General features: G+C 38.4%; 1 protein-coding gene across 1 annotated transcript in view; it reads right to left on the bottom strand.

Moving 5' to 3' along the window:
• The window catches only part of LOC107729205 (protein kinase C alpha type-like), a 171,198-nt gene that overhangs the window by 101,086 nt on the left and 56,256 nt on the right, over positions 1 to 13,856 (bottom strand). Inside the window, exon 2 of the mRNA XM_016539635.1 lies at positions 2,186 to 2,268. Coding sequence (XP_016395121.1) covers positions 2,186 to 2,268 — 83 coding nt within the window. The remainder of the gene's footprint in view (positions 1 to 2,185; positions 2,269 to 13,856) is intronic.

Here is a 13,856-nt window from a genome sequence, read left to right on the forward strand (position 1 = left end):
ACCCTAGCATAGCCGGCAGGTTCTTGCACACGTAACTCACTCACATTTTCTTCCGAAAATGAAGGTGGCACAGAAATTGCATACTGCAGCTTTAAATGAGAGTGGAGATGGTTTATCCGTATGTCTTGAGGGTTCAAGCATCAGCTAAAGAAAGATGAAGCGTGAGGGCAACAGAGAAAAGAGATGTGAAATGAGCAGTGTTCAGATGAAAGCCCATGATGGGAGGGCTGGATGATGCAGCTTTAGGGTCATGATGGAGCACATGCTCACACCAGGAGGAGAAGAGCTCATGAGATCAGCAGCTCTGACCCTCTGACTCACACACAATCACAAACACACAGAGAGTCTCCAGCCTCTCCAAGATACTGAGAAAAAAAAAAGACAAAATCCAGGACAAAGAAATGGATTGCATTCACACATCATCAAATACTGTTTAAGGATCAGGTCACTCAAAAACTCTAATTCTGTCGTTCCAAACCTACTGTATGTAATTTGAGAGATGTTTAGTCATTTCTGTACACAAAGCCAACATATGACCTCAGAATACTATTATGAAAATTGTATTGGTATTTTTTTTTTCTTTTTTGAAGTTTGACCGCTCCTGGTCACTGTTGGCCGCCATTGTACACTGAAAAAAAAGTAAAATGTTATTTATTTAACCTGCAATTTTATACTGGTCTAAAATCATGGACAATTCAAATCATTGTTCCGATTCAAATGCATTGTTCAGTTTGTCTAAAAGAAAAAATTATATATATATACAGTATATATATATATATATATATATATATATATATATACCATACCATATAAAAGCTCTTACACAGTCCTCCTTTCACTCCTATTTTTTTTTTTTTTTGAAAATGTGATGCATATTTAAACCTGTCATCACCAGATATCACACTAGTCATCCCATTAAGGCTAAACATTAAGGTCTTTTGAAGTTATCTTTATTTATAGTAAGTAAACTAAATTAAGCATTGATTAAGTATTGTAACGTCTTCATAATAAATGATATTTTTACTTTCTTTATGAATGTTTTTCCCTTGTCAGAATAAATATTTTTGATTTCTATTAAATTAAAATATAAGGTTTGAACCAAACCATAACTATAATTTGAGAAAAACAACTTAATTTGGCTGTAACCATTTTTTTTTTACACTGGCTTATTTATTTATTTTTTTATTTCTATCGGAGAAGCCTGGTTCTAAAGAGAAACCTGTACAGCAAAATATCTCCTTTTGTGTTCCGCAGGAAAAGAAAGTTATTTTGACATACGGGTGAATTAAAAATTGTATTCAGTGAATTATCAATTAAAAAAAAAAAACAATCCAAGGAAAAGAAGGAAGTTAAAAAATATATTTTTTTTTAAATAAAAATAGTGAATTATCAATTTTAAAAAAAAACAATCCAAGGAAAAGAAGAAAGTTAAAAAATATATTTTTTTTTAAATAAAAATACAATTTACTATTGATGTAAGCAAAGGTACTTCTTGCTTAAATGGCAAAAGTCCAAACAAAAAGGATTGTGTTGTTAGTCTGAACATACTGCCTGAACTCATTCATGTCTGTAATTTAAATCTTGATAGCAATTTAGACCCATTAAAACAACCACAACATGCATGTAAACCTCTCAGAAGCTCCTTCCTAATGTGGTTTAGAGGCTAATGTGAGGCTAATCTAGAGCAGTGTTTCCAAACCTTTTTTTCAGTCGCGGCACCCTTTGGAAATTTTAACAAACTTGTGGCACCCTACAAATCTAGAGAAGGGTTAAAAGAAAACACATAACTGGCTTTGTGTGGGCTTTTTTCTGGATGTCTGAGTAAGCAGCACTCAGGGGACATGCAGGGGCTAACAGGTCATATTTGACCACTATTGGCCCACGGTGCTCATCTACAGTAAACCACAAGCAGCTGTCCTCACAGCAGAGATGAGAAGCACATACACACACACACACACACACATCCCCACAGAGCAGGAGGAGGAGAGAGAAAAAAAGAGAAGACTGTTTTTGCTTGGCATTACACTGAAGTCTTAGTAAACACATCCGTTTTAAAGCAAGCACACCTTCACAAAACAACTTGAATGGATATGGATCTTAACAAACAGAACACAGAACATGCTGACTGCAGTATGAGCAAGTGTGTGTGTGTGTGAGAGAGAGAGAAGTACAAGCATTTACTCACATCAGTGTCAGGGCCCTTGTCGGCTCCTGGACAGGAGAACGAAACAAACTCATGGCACCTTTTGTGGACCACAAAACAGCACACTGTGGATAGGAAGAAAGGGGAAATTAGACAAAAAAACATAAACACATTTGTTTCATATTCAAATCAAATATCAAACCAATATATACAGCAAAAATGTAATTTGTGATGTGCTATTGGCATGACATCAAATTTATATTGATCAAAAATATTACCATTGCAAATTCTGTGATTCTAGATACCAGTTGCATTATTCATTAATTAACACACTCAACCCTATAGGACAAGCGGTTTGGAGAATGGATGGTTATATGTAATATCTATTCTGATAGATCTGTAAATTGCTACGGCAGTCAGCGGCTCACTCTCCTTATCAGCAATTCATAAACACATCTTAAAATGTAATCCCCCCCTCTCCCCCACTCCTACCGTTTAGATCAGTGAGGATGATGTGCGCCAGGTCTTCAGAAAGAACAAGAGAAGAAAAGCACCAGGCCCAGACGGTGTGACACCAGCCTGTCTGAAAACCTGCGCTGACCAGCTGGCCCCCATCTTCTCACAGATCTTCAACAGATCACTGGAGCTGTGCAAAGTCCCTGCCTGCTTCAAACGCTCCACCATCATCCCCGTCCCAAAGAAACCCAAGATAACAGGACTTAATGACTACAGACCTGTGGCTTTTTTTGTGGTTTATATTTATGCATGTGTATTTTATTCAGATCTCATTTTTATTACCTGTGTGTTGTTGTTGTCTCCGTGTACTGGAAGCTTGTGACAGTATAACAAATTCCTTGTATGTGCAAACATACTTGGCAATAAAGCTCTTTCTGATTCTGATTCTGATTCTAAAAGCATCCTTTACAGTTTAATAATGGATTTACAGCCATATTCATTCTGACTCTCTTTCAGATGAAACATTGCTCTGAGAGTCCTGAAGGAGACACAAATGCTGCATCGTATTTGTAGAAGTGCTCCATTGAGCAAACGCTTTCCAAAATCAAACAATTTCCACATCAATCTGTATGATGTAGCCTACCGCTGCTTTGGGAAAATCAATTCTGCTGCTTTGGGAAAATCAATTACAAGGTTTCTGTACCTGAGCCATTTTTTTATCAATAGTGGTTTTGTTTCAGCACTAACTTACAATGCTGTGCATCAAAGAAAATGAATCATATGGCACAATTGAATTCAATACACTGTGATGCATCACATTATCATAAATAGCTCACAATTATTACAGCTCAAAATTACATTTTAATTCCTTATGATTGTCAATTTTGTTTTTCAGTAATTGAAAGGTAGAAAAGTATATGCATGCATTCATATCTTAAATATCAAGATCTTAAATATCAATGCAATATTGTAAGAAACAAAATGAATGTTAGTGCCTGCCCTGATTAAAACTTGTTGAATGATTTATCTCATGAAATAAACAGCAAAGTGGAAATATAAATATTGCAAGAGTAAAAGGCCTCACAGGTTGCTGGAAGGTTCTGTTGTGCTGATCTGTTGTATTACACACGGCTGAGAGTGGAGATCTGTTTAAATGTCACCAGCATCAGCTACATTATCGGCACAAATGTCTCCCATAAACAGCATAGAGCTAGGAATGTTTCCATTTCATCCAGCCCCCGTCAACAGCTGCATACAAACACCACCCTTCAATTTATATTGGGATACAGTCATTTAGATTTATGGTGTCGAGTGTGGCGTCTCATCTAGTTTCATCATCCTGACATGACAGACTAAATAATGATGAGACACATATTAATGAATAAAGTGATCGGACAATATGAAAACATGCCACATACTAACTATGATTATGAGACAATGATGAGACAAATGCATGAATGCATTGTGAATGACAGTCAGATTTTGCACAGGAAAACATGGAACACACACACACACACACACATACAGTACATGCAAAGATCACTTCCATTTGAGAAGCAATGGGATAGCACTGTTTTAGCTGGCAAAATAATCCTTGTTTCAAACTTTAGTGAGCTATTTCGCTATCTGCTGTCAGATAACAGTTAGCTTTTGGCAACATCATAACAAAAGTGGAACCTCATAAGTGACTGATTTGGAACACTCTACAGAAGCAGCAACATACATGAAGTTTAAAAGAGACTCACAACAGATTTCATTAGTGATGGGTCATTTATTGATCAATTAGTGATGAGTCATTCATGAACGATTCATTCATCTGTCACATGACAAATAAACAAAAGACTCGGGAGATAAAGTAATCATTTATGTTCCTCAAATTATCTTTGGCTGCATTTCTAATTTGTAATATTATCAAGATTATGTAGGTGAATGTGTTCAGGGAATTCGGCTGTTGAAAATGTTTCATTTAAAATTACTTGAAAAAGATTAGCATATTTTGATGAACAAGATCGAACGAGGGTGTCAGTAAAATGATCCAATCTTCCCATCGTTAATTTCAATAGAGTATGACATTAGCATGTTGCTAAGCTGATGAGAAAATAGGCTGATGAAAAAAAATAAACAGAACACACAATTTACACAAATAGCTAGTCAGTTTTAATTGGATTAAACTATTTGTTACTTTCAGCATTGAATACACATATAAGTTGTATTCTCAAATTGCCATCTTGGAAGGTAATCAAGATAGCTAATCAAGGTCTTCAGGATCACTAGAAAGTTACAGGCAGGTGAGTTTGATCAAGGTTGGAGCTAAACTCTGCAGGAAAGCGGATCTTGAGAGCCAGAGTTGAGAACCCCTGACTTAGACTGTAGCAATGCAGCCATCTTCAAGTTCTGTGTTCAATTTAGGTGAAAAGAAAGAATCCTAGAAGACTGGATAATGTTGCTTTCTACCTTCTGAACCAATGTTCATGTCAGAAGTATGCCTATGATGCCTAAAAATACTATGTAGGACCTTCACTAGGGTTTGAAACAGATCTGTTTTCCACAGTCAGATGTTTTCATCAGAGTTACAAATTACCTGCTCTTATTATCCCTATCGTGGTTGTATTTCTCTATTATTGCTACTGGATCTATCCACTATTGACCCCAACATTCTTTTGAGTAGACTACAGAATGAAGATGGCATTAGTGGAATTGCATTGGCATGGTTCAAATCTTAGTTATCAGACCATCATCAGTTCATAGAAGTGAATGAAGAGGTATCATATCGATCACAATACAGTATGGAGTACCACAAGGCTCAGTACTAGGACCACTGCTTTTCATGCATTACATGTTATCCTTGGGAGATATCATCAGGAAACGTGGTGTTAGCTTTCATTGTTATTCTGATGACACTCAGCTCCATGTTTCTTCATGGCCCGATGATACAATTCACAAAACTAATGGAATGCATAGTTGATATAAAAATACATGGATGACTAGTAATTTCCTACTGCTAAATTCTGAAAAAAAACAAAAAAAAACAAACAGAGGTGTTAATTATTGGAACAAAAACCTCCACATGTAATAACCTAGATCACTATCTAACACTTGATGGCTGCTCTGTCAATTCTTCGTCATCAGTTAGGAACCTAGGTGTGCTATTTGATAGTAATCTTAACGTTGAAAACCATGTTTCTAGCATTTGTAAAGCCACATTTTTCCATCTTAAAAATATGTCTAAATAAATAAAGACCTATGCTCTCAATGTCAAATGCAGAAACGTTAATTCATGCGTTCATGACCTCAAGGTTAGATTTATTGGGTGGTTGCTCTGCGCGCTTAATAAACAAACTCCAGCTGGTCCAAAATTCAGCAGCTAGAGTTCTTACTAGAACTAGGAATTATGACCATATTATCCCGGTTCTGTCAACTCTGCATTGGCTCCCTATTGAAGACTGTATACATTTTTAAATCTTACCAATTAATTATAAAGCCCTGAATGGTTTAGCTCCTCAATACTTGACTGAGCTCATATCGCATTATTGTCCTTCACGTCCACTGTGATCTCAAAACTCTGGCCATTTGATCAAACCTAGAATATGAAAATCAACTGTGGGCAGCAGATCCTTTTCCTATATAGCGCCCAAACTCTGGAACCATCTACCTAGCGTTGTTCATTAGGCAGACACACTCTGTCAGTTTAAATCTAGATTAAAGACCCATCTCTTTATCCAGGCATACACATAAAACATGATCACATCTCTATAATTCAAATCCGTTAAAGGATTGTTAGGCAGCATTAATTAGGTCAACCAGACCCTGGAACACTTCCCATAACACCCGACCTACTCGTTGCATCGTAAGAAGAATGGCATCTATGCTAATATTAGTCTCTCTCATTCTTATTCCGAGGTCACCGTAGCCATACGGATCCAGTACGTATCCAGATCAGATGGTCACTGTAGCCACCCAGATCCAGTCCGTATCCAGACCAGATGGTGGATCAGCACCTAGAGACGACCTCTACAGCCCTGAATGTCAGCGGAGACCAGGACAACTAGATGCGTCCCAGAGACAGATCCCCTGTGAAGACCTCGTCAACTAGACGGCCATCGGGACAAGACCACGAACCAGACAAGTCCTGTGCACAATCTGACCTGTGTTGCAGCCTGGAATTAAACCACACCATGCTGGTTTCGTCTGGCCAGAGGATAACTGGCCCCCCGACTGAGCCTGGTTTCTCCCAACGTTTTTTCTCCATTTCTGTCACCGGTGGAGTTTTGGTTCCTTGCTTAGTTGGGGACGCTTAATTTCTGGCAACATTGTTGACTTGACTGCACAAACACTATTGGAAGAGAATTTAACTGAGCTGGACGATGACATCACAGAATCAATAATGAACTGACTTAAACTGACAAACTGACTGTCGCTGTTTTCTATTGTCCACTTGCATTATCAGCACACGTTTTTCCTCTTTAGCACTGTAAAGCTGCTTTGACACAATCTGTATGCACTATATAAATAAAGGTAAAAAAAAAAAACCTAAAGATGCAAGATTATATATCTTCCTGCCAAACAAATGATAGTTATGACAGAATTAAATGCAGGTTTTCAAATAAGGCCAATGAAATGAACAGACTCTTTGCTCCAATAAATCAAGCCTATGTTTCATTCTCGTGTGCCGGCGCTTGTCTTTCTTTTAAATATTCTGACTTGGTGGCTGATTAGGGATGCATTTTAAGTTTTGTTTCCTTGCCACTATCGCCTTTGGCTTGCTTAGTTGGGGAGGCTTAATTTCTGGCAATATTGTCAGCTTGATTGCACAGACACTATTGGAAGAGAGCTGAACTGGATGATGACATCATTGAATCAACAATGAACTGACTTTACCAGAAAAATTTACTTTTTGTTATTGTCCTCTTGCATTATTGACAAACTATTTTCCTGTTCGACACTGAAAAGCTGCTTTGACACAATCTGTATTGTATAAAGCACTATATAAATATATAAATAAATAAAGGTGGTGATCACATGCAGGTATAACCTGCTGAAGCCACTAAGACACAGTATCGTGGAGAGACAACACTTATTGATTGAATGGCAAAAGTGTGTTTATTTTGTGAGACAGCACAGTTTGCGTCCTGCTGTGTGTTCATTTCTCATGAACACACTCATTTACTCATTTAATAAATAAATTACTAATTTCCCCATGAGTTCATTACCACCATCAACTTGCATCCTCCAAAACACAGCCACCCACCCAGCTTCCTCTTCCTGACACTCCACTGACAATGTCCACACACAGGAAGACAATCACCGAGACATCTTTTGGAAGACTCAGCGTTGGGTCTTAATTTAGAGGCACTGTGATTATCTTGTTTATTTATTAACATTGTAATAAAATAAATTTTAACTTTGATAAAAGAAATATGGAAGGGTTTTAACACTGTGGATGCTGTTGAAATTCAGACACCCCCTCAAATTGCTTTGGTGGAAACTCTTTCCAGTTATCCATCAGCATCATGTAAGCATAATATAATATTCTCCAACAGGCCACTTCTCCAAAAACATGCTAGAAACCATCAGTAGGTTATGGTATAATTCAAATACTATCTTGAGGATGCAAACAAAATCAGTAGACCATTGAGTTTGTTGTCAAGATCACATGGGGAATTCATCAGTCCTGCATCCCAGATGTCACATTTACAGAAATGTGGAGCTCAGCAGATATGAGCAGGTGTGAATCAGTCCTCTTCACAGCAGGCATGCAGCTGCATTTGTGTCACTAGGGGATGGAGATGTCAGACAGGTGCATTGTAATCATCTCCCTCTTATAGAACACACAAGGACAAACCATATCTTTGTGGGTGTACAATATGCGGAGAAGTGAAGCTGTGGAAGCTCAGAAGCTTAAGCTACTTGAGTATAATTCAGATGTGTTATCTATCACTTTCTGCAATTCTAGAGCCAGTGTGTAGAGCTGCATGGTTAATTGTTCAAAGATGGCAATCTTTGATCTTATTTCTAAATGCCAACGATTCGTCTGTGTCTATTAAATCTTTGACAAAGTCATACCGTTCAAATATGCGGTCGCGCTGCCACTGACACAGCAGTTATCATGTTTAGGTATGAACAGCTTCACAGTCTTTTCAATCACACAGTATTATTTCTGTCATACAATCTTACAATATTATCACAGAAGTACTGAGATAAAAGTTTATAGTTTTGATATAAATACTGATGTCTATGGTAGCAATCAAAATAGAGCAAATCACCTTGTGACAGTAATCGGCGCTTGTGTCGATTACATTGTTTCACCACTAGGTGGCGACATGTGACTGTTAAAAATGTGTTTGTCATTGAATCATTCATTGGAGAGATTTGTTCAAAACCGCTGATTCATCCAGTAATGAAACAAGTGAAGTATTTATGAGGTCACTGAATCATTCATTCAAACCTTTTTTTTAAATAATTCATTCAAATTAATTTTACATTTTTAAATAGACTGCAGCAATTAATATTTTGTCACAGCTTCTAGTAAATTACATGCTATTTTGTTTAGTTCAGAATAGTGGGAGAATCATGATCTCTATTTGAAACAAAAAAAATTGTGATTCTCAATTTATCCAGAATCATGCAGTGTGTGATAAACCACACACACAGAGAGAGAGAGAGAGAGCGAGCGTGGTTGTAGCTTATGAGAGCTTATTAGTATTTTTGGTTATGAGGTGGTTAGTATCTTGGGAACAGTCCAGTTATTAAGAACAACATCTGTTCACCGAGCGCGTCAGCGATCTTCAGTCTTTCAACTGAATGAACCACGAGGAGGACCCATACATGCCCCCTCATGTGATTCTCAATTTATCCAGAATCATGCAGTGTGTGATAAACCACACACACAGAGAGAGAGAGAGAGCGAGCGTGGTTGTAGCTTATGAGAGCTTATTAGTATTTTTGGTTATGAGGTGGTTAGTATCTTGGGAACAGTCCAGTTATTAAGAACAACATCTGTTCACCGAGCGCGTCAGCGATCTTCAGTCTTTCAACTGAAGGGGCCACGAGGAGGACCCATACATGCCCCCTCACTCTGTGTACTCTGGCAACAAGTCTGTCTCTAAGGGAAAACAATGAGATACAGACTTCTGGAATAGCACCCTCATACTCTCATAATTGTCTTATTAAACATGCCTCTGGCAGAGAGTTGGTCATCTGGCCCAACCTTCCAAATAAATTAAACCAGCAGCACAAAGGGTCCCATTTGCTACTAACTGAAGTGTTCTTACTTGAGTGCTCATGCAAAATTTCTGTCGGATTCACAACAGCTGAAGTGTCAGCAACATTGAATGTGCCGCAATGGACGCTGTAGCATGAAGGTCCTAACACTGGGACCCAGCCCAGCTGGCAGCTGCACGGATTTACTCAACGGGAATAAACTTAAACAAGACACCAGGTGAAGCCATGACACACAAAATGATCCCAGGCAGAGTTAGAGGGCACTTTGTCTGAGCTATGAATGCCTCAACAATCCTGTGTGAAAGCCTTTGACTAAATAAAAGCCTAAACTTTCAGCAAACCATCAAAGTAAGTGCTGGAGAAGTCTGGAGCCCTTACTTCTGTTTATATAAAATGGTGGAGGACAATTGATCTGCACTTTGCCCTTTAAATAGTTGCAAGAACATCATTAGCTTTCTGGAACAGGCCTCCTTTGGACCATTTTGTTCCCTTCAGGGGAATGCCCCTTAGGTTTTAAATGTCTGGTTTTGGTGTAATATTATTCCACCTACACGTGAGACAAGATCTCTGTACACCAGAGTTGCCAGGATTTTGCCTCTATTAGACTGCATGTCTCGGCCAAGCAAAGGTGGCTGCGCCAACAAGGATAATCATTATAAAAAAAATAATAATTCATTACATTTATATAGCGCTTTTCTAGGCACTCAAAGCGCTTTACATTGTCAGGGGGTATCTCCTCATCCACCACCAGTGTGCAGCATCCACCTGGATGATGCGACGGCAGCCATAGTGTGCCAGAACGCCCACCACACACCAGCTTATTGGTGGAGAGGAGACAGAGTGATGAAGCCAATTAGCAGATATGGGGATGGTTAGGAGGCCATGATGATCAGAGGCCAATGGGCAAATTTGGCCAGGATGCCGAGGTCACACCTCTACTCTTTTCGAAAGACATCCTGGGATTTTTAATGACCACTGAGAGTCAGGACCTCGGTTTAATGTCTCATCCGAAGGATTATCAGCTTTGAAATGAATACTGCTCAGGGGATGAGGTGAAGATGAGATGGACACCTAGCTAAGAGCAAGACAGTGAACCTAAGAGTGAAATTTGGAAGATAATCAGAAACAACAGCTTTCAATGCACATTTGCAACAACAATTCAGGCACTTCTCTTATTCCATGAGGTTGACATATAAGCATTCATGTCAAGACAAATAGCAAGCACAAATTTAAGTAGGCATGCACTTTTATCAGCTTTGAAATGAATACTGCTCAGGGGATGGGGTGAAGATGAGATGGACACCTAGCTAAGAGCAAGACAGTGAACCTAAGAGTGAAATTTGGAAGATAATCAGAAACAACAGCTTTCAATGCACATTTGCAACAACAATTCAGGCACTTCTCTTATTCCATGAGGTTGACATATAAGCATTCATGTCAAGACAAATAGCAAGCACAAATTTAAGTAGGCATGCACTTTCTGCACTAGGTTTCTACACTTTCTCAGCATAAAAGCAGATTGTAGATGTCGGTAACACTTTATTTTACAGTCTTAACTAGACTATAGTAATAACTAGTAGTAACTAGGTACTTACCCTGAACCTACCCCAAACCTAACCATAACCCATATGGTTACCTAAAACTTTCTTTGGTAAGTACATTGTAAGTACACATAAGTACACGTACTGTAAAATAAAGTGCAACCTAGAAGTTGGTGGTCTGTATGAGGATCCTGAATATCCTTGCAGACATGTGCCAGTCAAACGATGCAAATCTTTCCTTTAGATTGTATTGTTGAAGGAAGGGCCACCACTTGCAGCATGCTTTTGTGAGCTGAAGTGCTCATGCAATGCAGTTAGCCAATTTAAAAGAGATTATGCTTGAATATATATCACCCTAAGTGATACAGTATATAAAACTGTTAGTGTTGCAGCAAAGCTCCAAGCAGGATGTAGCTTTCATGGCAGTTACTTTTAGGTGGAAGATAATATTCAGCATTATGTTAGCAAGTTCAAGTAATAAAGTTAAAAACAGCGGAACGAACTAGAAAATTACATTACATTGACAATAACCTCGCCACTCTGAGAAGATGTGCAGAGGACTCCCATTGAGAAAAGTGGTGCAAGATTCCAGGCAAATCCTGCTGTGATGATTAGACAGTATAGATTATTTACCAAGATTGTTGTGTAAATATTGAACGGAAGAGTTCTTAAGAGTTGATTGGACACCAGTTAGACCAGCATTAAGCATAAACCAGCCAATAACTGGAATGGAAATCCAGGATAGATTTAGAGAGGCTGCCAGTTGGCAGATGGTGCTTCATCAGGTGTCTTCTAATTAATCAGTACAAGCTTTGTTTTCTCCACTCAACCAGGTAAAAGATAAGACAGACCTATTACACAAAGCGGCTTACAGCGCAGTGCAACAATATTGCTCAATTCAGTCTATCAGAAGCTTTAATGCTTGGATGAGCCAGAGTTAATCTCACTCACTCTAAACCTTCAGTTTACTTTTAATGGGCTGACACAATCTACATACATACACACAAATTATTAATGTCATATCTGTTACTACTAATGACAATAGAAGCCTGAGTATAAAGGTGAGGAAGACCAACACTGAGACATTTAAAAGAAAGAAAGGTAACAGTTTATTTTAAGGACCAATTCCTGCTACTAACTAGTTGCTTATTAGCACACATATTACTAGCATATTGGTATAATGTATTTTCCTTATGCCTGGAATGCAAAATAAATAAATCCTCTTTACGATATAATTTCCTGTCCTGTCACACCACAACTTTGATTTGGTGGACAAAAATAGTTAAAATATGAATAAGCAGTAAATCTTAATTAATACAGTTTTCTTTAATAATTTCATTATTATCACAATGATATCAAGACAGTGTGTCACCTATATAATTTCTGACTTTTTCCAATTTTGCTGTCTACTTTTTGGAATAACCTTCAGGGTGGGAATACTTATGATACCTAAAAATGCAGCTCAATGAGATCTGGAACAAAGCATGAGAGAAAAGTAGAGGGAGGGTGGCTGTGATATTCAGCCATTATTGTCTATGCGGCCACATGATAAGTACACTACACTTAACTGAACACACACACACACACACACACACACAAAGGCTATAGGTTACTGCTTTCTCTCATACAACACACACGCACACATCTCACAGGCTGTCTGACAACAACAGGCACATAAGTCCTACTCCATTTCTGTGTGTCAAATTCTCCTCAAACTTTCATGGGGCTGAAGAACAATCCTGTTATAGTCTGGCAGTGAGAAACTGACACGCTCTGTTGTTTACACATCCTGCAGTTACTCTATCCCCGTGTAACTATACCGTCATGGCAACAGACTGACAGGTTACCAGTGCGCCTATAATGCGAGCGGACTCTTTACCGCCGGGTTGCAGATCTCCTTTGTTCTGAACGGAGTGATTATTTAGCATGAGACGGAAAGAGACGCCACGCCTGAGCTAAAATAAGCAGTGAAAGCTATCAGAGAGATAGTGATATACAGATGATACACACACACAAGGCCTGATATAACCTGAAACGCTCTGTGTTTTTTTTAAATAAATAAACTGAGGATGGTTTGCTGGTCTACTGGGTTAAGCTGGTCTAGAGGGTCTCCCAGTTTGATCAGTTGACATTAGCCTAAACCACATAGAAGACCAGTTAAGAACAGCAGTCCAGCTTAGGCTGATTTAAGGTGTTTTTTTTTCTCAGCAAAGTAGGCCAAACCAAACAAACAGAAGTGTGACATTTAAGAACATACTTTACACTAGTATGTGAACATAACACTTCTAAGCTCCATTTCGTGCAACATTGTGTCTCAGAATGTCAGACTGTAATTCATATCGTCATAACGCAATTACGTAACACATTTTCTAGCGTTACTACTAGTGGTCGACCGATATGGGTTTTTTGACAGCTGATGCCGATATCTTGGAAAGCAGGGAGGCCGATGGCCGATATAATTTTATTTATTTTCGTTTATATTTAAGAAATTTTAA

This window comes from Sinocyclocheilus rhinocerous, unplaced genomic scaffold, assembly GCF_001515625.1.
Source record: "Sinocyclocheilus rhinocerous isolate Xijiao unplaced genomic scaffold, SAMN03320098_v1.1 scaffold1630, whole genome shotgun sequence".
NCBI classification, from domain to species: domain Eukaryota; kingdom Metazoa; phylum Chordata; class Actinopteri; order Cypriniformes; family Cyprinidae; genus Sinocyclocheilus; species Sinocyclocheilus rhinocerous.